At 42.3% G+C, this 6,328-nt stretch overlaps 1 protein-coding gene across 1 annotated transcript; it reads right to left on the bottom strand.

Moving 5' to 3' along the window:
* Window positions 1–830: 830 nt before the first annotated feature.
* On the bottom strand, window positions 831–2,618 carry LOC115582446 (tripartite motif-containing protein 16-like). Its single transcript, XM_030418422.1, has one exon. It carries the CDS (start codon window positions 2,616–2,618, stop codon window positions 951–953), a length of 1,668 nt encoding a protein of 555 aa, XP_030274282.1. The 3' UTR covers window positions 831–950.
* Between the last annotated feature and the right edge of the window lie 3,710 nt (window positions 2,619–6,328).

Genomic DNA, 6,328 nt, shown 5'->3' with positions numbered 1-6,328 from the left:
ACCACAAACGTCTGCATCATTGTGACACGTAAGGAAAATTAAGGATGTCACATTAATTGCTATTTATGCCATTTTTGTGCCATTCTGCTCAGAAGGTGTTTAAATACTTCACAGAAAAAGTGAAACGTTGACCAGCTGGTGGATGTCTAGGGAAAGTGAAGTGATCATTGAAGCCATTAGGACCCAATTTGAAGTTGACCTTATTGCAGTTCCTAAAATGGCCTCTTGAGGCTCCAAAAACAAGACTATCCTGTTAACACCTGTGCTGAAGTGCCCAACTTTACAGCATGTTTACAGCCTGGTACAGAAAGTTGGTAAAGGTTCCATCTCTGATTCCAGAATGTAGTGGAGTGGAAGTACAACAGAGCAGAAAATGGAAATACTCGAGTAAAATACAAGTACTGCACCCAAACTTCAGCTAATGAACTCTCATGTTAGTTTGACATGTTCTCCGTCAGCTCTGTATGAAGCCCTGAATGAAGACGAGGAGAAAAGACTTTGTTCATGTTTGTTTATTCATGATTTAAAGCTTCAGTTTGTTCACACGTCCCGTCAGTAAAGTCTGTTAAAGCACTCTTGTTCAGTGATTTCATGATCAGATTGACTTCATCCACACAATCAGTGTGTTGGAGCAGAATCTCAGCTATGTACAAGCAAATAATGAAGCATCTCCTTATTGATTATGATCATGTGAAGTGAAGTCATCAGGAGCAGCGAGAGCCTCCGTGGCTGAACAGACACAGGAAGGAGCGCCGCCTGAAGAAAGTCCAACATTTACACAACAACAAGAAGGCGGCAAAGTACCGCCCACAATGTTTGATTGACAGGTTGATCTGTGTACAGTGAAGAAATGCCACAACAATCAGCTCTCAGCAACAATGATGGAAACACAACAAGTCTGAAGGAATGAAACACACAATTTAACCCACTGACCCTGAAATGACTTCAGACTATTTCAGTTTACTGAACTCAGCAGAGTCATAAACATAAACTCCAGCATAGAGAGGCTGAGTGAATGTGGTCTGGACTCTGTGGAGGAGAGTCATGGTGTCAGAGACGCTGTAGAAGGACAGAATACCTGCACTGTGATCCAGGTACACTCCAACTCTGGAGGACCGAGGACCTGAGACGGGAGTTCTGACACTGTTGTGATAAAAGTTATAACTGTTTGTGTCACAATCTAACCTCCAAGATTTGTCATTGAATCCAAATAAACAGTCATCTGAGCTCCCTGCTCTGCTGATATTCTTGTATGCGACTGCTACAATAACTGTTCCTCTCCTCTCCACCTCCCAGTAACAACGTCCAGTCAGACTCTCTCTACTCAGGACCTGACAATAGTCAGTAAATCTGTCTGGGTGACTAGAATAAGACTGTTGTTGACTCACTCTTGTTGCTTTTCTGTTCCCCTCAGATAATAACAGCTGTGTGTTTGCTGTGTTTGGATCCAGTGTGATTTCACGTGAATATCTTAAGAAGTCAGCTCTGGTCTCGGGCTCTGGTTGTGGGTTTGACAGTAAAACATCCACTTGAGTCACTGTCAGTGAGATGTTGGTCCATGTCTCTCTCAGGACGTCCTGTAGTTTGTCTCTGAGCGCTGACACAGCTGCTGTCACATCCTCAAAGTACTTGAGAGGACGGATCTTGATGCTGGATGAGTGTGTCGACTCACTGAGTGCTGACAGTGAGGGGTAGTTGTGTAGAAACTGGTTGTGATCCTCTGTGTGTGAGAGCTTCTTCAGCTCAGCGTCTTTCCTCTTCAGCTCAGTGATCTCCTGCTCCAGCTTCTCCTGAAGCTCTTTGACTCGACTCACTTCAGTTTCCTGCTGGGATCTGACCTGCTGCTTCACATCAGAGCGTCTTTCCTCCATGAGACAGATCAGCTGGGTGAAGATCTTCTCACTGTGCTCCACTGCTTTATCAGCAGAGCCATTGATGGCCTCCACCTCCTGTTGAAGCAGCTTCACATCTTCCTCTCTGTCCTGGATTCTCTGCTGGATGTTGTGTCGACTCCCCTCCAGCTCTCTCTGCCTCTCAGTCCTCTCTGCTGCAGCTGACACTGTGTCGTGGCCTTTATGTTCGTCCACAGAGCAGAGATAACAGATACACTGCTGATCAGTACGACAGAACATCTTCATCACCTCATCATGACGAGAGCAGATGTTCTCCTGGAGCTTCTCTGACGGCTCCACCAGCTTGTGTTTTCCATAGGCAGGGATTTCAAAGTGAGGCTGGAGGTGTTTCTCACAGAAAGAAATCACACAGAACAAACAGGACTTGACAGCTCTCAGTTTCCTCCCAGTGCAGACATCACAGGCCACATCTTCAGGTCCAGCATAGCAGAGATCAGCAGGAGCAGCTTGGAGTCCAGTCTTCTTCAGCTCCTCCACTAAAACTGCTAACATGGTGTTTTTCAGCAGCTCAGGCCTCGGTGTGAAGCTCTTCCTGCACTGAGGGCAGCTGTGGATCCCCTTCTCATCCTCTGTGTCCCAGTGGTCTTTAATACAGTTCTTGCAGTAGCTGTGTCCACAGGCAGTAGTCACCGGATCCTTCAGTAGATCCAAACAGATCGGACAAGAAATTGTTTCTCGGTCCAGCTGAACTGCTTTCTGCTCCATTTCACCTCTCAGTGTCAACGACCGTCTGAGCTTCACTTCCTGATAACTGAAACTAGTCTGAGCTCTGATCTGAACACGTGTGTTTGTGCAGCGAATGAGGTCTGTCAGCTCAGTTACGCCCATCCACAGACTGTAGATATGAAGGGGAGGGAACAAGGAAATATAGTGACAGAGTGGAGCTGCTGTGTGAGAGGAGGAAGAAGAGGGAGGGCTGATGGAGCTGTGAGTCACTCCAGGACGAGGAGCAGCTCTGTCAATCTGAACTTTGTTCCCTCTTTTACAACAGAGCCTCAGTTAAAACCTGCTCCACACTTGAAAACATCAAAGTTTGTAGTTGTAAAATGTTTCTTGGCTCCTCAGGCTTTGCTGGTATTTCTCTGATTCTGTTCACTTTTCTTCTCCTGGTTAAAAACAGCTGACTGACAGTCGGGAGTGATCAAACTGAACTCTCATAAAGATTCAAGCTGCTGTATAATAGTTGTCTCACACAGTTAATGATCTACTTTGAAGCATTCGTGACAAAACAGTTGAGTGTCAGAATCTCATCCTGAGCCAAAGCAGCATTTCAAGCTTCAGACGTGTTGAAACAAAAATCATCACAGCAGTTTTTAGTGAACTGTGAATCCAGAAGGACGAGAATGAACCAGATCAGCTGCTTCTGCTGATCGTCTTTGGATCAATATGAATCAATGAATCTGTACAGTTGACACACTTTGGTTTGTTTGTTGTATTTGATCATTAGTTTTAGTTTTCGTCGTAGCCCTGAATCTTCCCTATATGAGCTACAACCTGTCCGGGGTTCCTCTGTCACCTGATCAATAAAATAGTGATGCTATGAGCAGTGACACAGCACGACTCAAACCTCCAAGGAGATCAGTAGTATTCACTAGGCCTAATTTTAATATTACAACTAGCTAACACTTACAATTAAATTAACCATCATGTCCTTATTGAAGTCCACCTGCTGCTGTGACCCTGCCACTCCACCCTGTCTGATGAATCAAATCAATCACCATTAAGAGTGAGAAAACGGTTGGAAACAATGTTTTGCATTCAGTAGCAGCAGCCTATGAGGGGGGACTATTTTCCTCAGGTGACTTACACTTTGTTTGGTGAAATAACTTCTATAGTGGGGCTGTTAAACTCTTAAAATATGGACAATCTTGCTTTTTGTGAAAGAAGCATAAAACTTCAGGATTTGTTCCTGATGACCTAAGATTTAATTTAAGATTTGGAGGTATTCTCAATTTGACCCCTGAGGTCAGCTAGAGGTCTTTTACCTCTGTGATATGACATTTCTAGGCCCGATATTAGAAATGGGTGTATCTAGAAACGTAAACTAAAGATGTATTTCCATGTTTCTGGGCACGAGGAACTTGAACTCGATTTCACCAAACAATTCCATACAAATATGGAAATGACACAAATGTAGCCCTACTTGAAGTTGAACTCCGATCAGAAACTCACATCTTGTACTCCTATCAGAAATTCCCAATGTAACATTTAACATGTTACATATCATCATTCTAAAACAGTACAGTGAACGTTGTTGTAGGGGCCTTAGCTTTTGGGGGTAAGAAAAATTTAGGCCTACAAAACAGTTTTAGTCACTGCAGTCACCAGAACATGTGCAGAGTGCTGTGCACTTTGATGCTGCCTTTTTGCATTTACAGTGCCTGGTGCAACCCTTTTTACAACCACAGTGCACAAAGTTAGAGCAAGCCTGTGATGCCTCAGGGAGTGTTGTCCAACGTGGCTGCCAGCCTGCATCTGTATCAGTCAATCCCCAGTCTGAAGGACTTGGTAACTGTGGGCTTGGAACCAAGGCAAGGTTCCATTATGTAGCCTGGTGCATTGCTCTTCTGATGTGTTGCCTCAAAGCAGCTTGTGTAGGGGGGATGTTTTCCAGTAATCTTGACCTCTGGGTAAAAAGTTGTTTCCTTGCCTCATTGACATCTAAGCATGCACTTGTTCTGTCATAGATCAGCACCACAAAACGTTCTAGTTGAGACAAGGAAAGATCACTCAACTCTTGTGGCATATGCGACATTTCATGGAAAGCCTCTGTAATTTCTGGATGTACACGCCATGTATCCCAGGCAGTCTTTTTACCACGACCTCAGAACGAAGATGTTCTATCACAGCCAGTGAAAGAGCAGTGCAGAACCAGCGGAAGGACCCAGTGCAGTAACCACATTGTGAATGCCTATATAACAGAAATGGCTTCCAGCTCCAAAGGCAATCCACATTTCTTCCAATTTGACCTTCTGAAAGACAGCAACTGCCAAGATGACCACATCAGAGTCTACAGTTCGCACGCATCACCTTCTTGGTTCCCTTGTTGGCAACATCTGCCACATGAAGAAAGAGACGCGTATCAGCTTCCTCATGAGTGCATGGGACCAGGAGACTCAAGTCACAGAGTTGGACAACAGAGGACAGTGTTTTCTTTTGTGGCAAACACTTCTTTGTCAGGATTTAATGGTATGTTTACCAAAGTAAAGTTCAGCTTCGGTTTCTTCCACAGACAAGAAATCTTTCAAGTTTTTTGGTACTAAAGTACGAGGTTCAACTTTTCTTTGAAACCCCTTTCCCCTCCTCTGTCTTGTCATGACCTTAAGGCTATTTGTTTGGTACACATCCAAAACAATGTCAATGCATTTTGTGTCTTTCAACTGTGATACTGTGTATGGTACGAAAATATTGTCAGTATAGGCCTGGAAGGGTTCAGCAGTACCTGGTTCCAACATATGTGCAGCTGCAGCACCATCGATAAAAACAGCTTCTACCTGACCAACGTTGGTTTCTGACAAGCCAGAATTCATGGAATTACAGGATAACAGAAGTAGATGTCCAGAAACCCTTCTGTAATTATTTTCCCATCTAATATGACAACAAAATGAAAAAAATATTTTTCAGCCTGGCTTTATCACATGATCTGATTTCGTTTTTTAAAATACATGAAAATTAGCACATTTTTAATGAGATAAGGCCTTGTTTGCATATTTAAACATTAAATTACAAAAAACTTGCAATACATTTTTCTCTTAGTTTAACACGAGTAATCAACTGAGAAAGTTTCATGGTGATATCTGTTATTTATTTTTTTTACCCTATTCACCCATAGTCTCTCCTTAAAGGGATAGTTGGTGTTTTTTGAAGTGGGGTCATATAAAGTACATATCTATAGTCGATCTGTTTCCTACCATAATCACTGATCAGTGCAGCCTCAGTTTGAAGGAGCAGAGAGCCGCTCCAGCCCAGACGCTCAGCTTTGTACTGCAGTGAACGGAGTTCAGATATGGAGGACCAAACCTGACATAAGTATAAATAAATGCATAAATGCATAAATGCATAAATGCATAAATAAATAAATAAATAAATGCTGAAATAAATGTATAAATAAATAAATGCATAAATAAATACATGCATAAATAAATGAATAAATAAATAAATGCTGAAATAAATGTATAAATAAATAAATAAAAGTATAAATAAAAGAATAAATGCTTTTTATTTATTTATACATTTCTGTTCACCTACATTTATTCATTTCTGTATTTCTGTTCACCTACATTTATTTATTTCTGTATTTCTGTTCACCTACATATATTTATTTCTGTATTTCTGTGTCCATATGTAAATGAGGAGGTAGGAGGTCCTAACCTCAGTCAAGAGCATGATTGGTCAAATCGGACAGCCAGACAAAA

The sequence above is a fragment of the Sparus aurata genome, chromosome 5 (assembly GCF_900880675.1).
Source record: "Sparus aurata chromosome 5, fSpaAur1.1, whole genome shotgun sequence".
Taxonomy (NCBI): domain Eukaryota; kingdom Metazoa; phylum Chordata; class Actinopteri; order Spariformes; family Sparidae; genus Sparus; species Sparus aurata.
The sequence above is the reverse complement of the archived record's forward strand: the minus strand, read 5'-3'. Positions and strand labels throughout refer to the sequence as shown.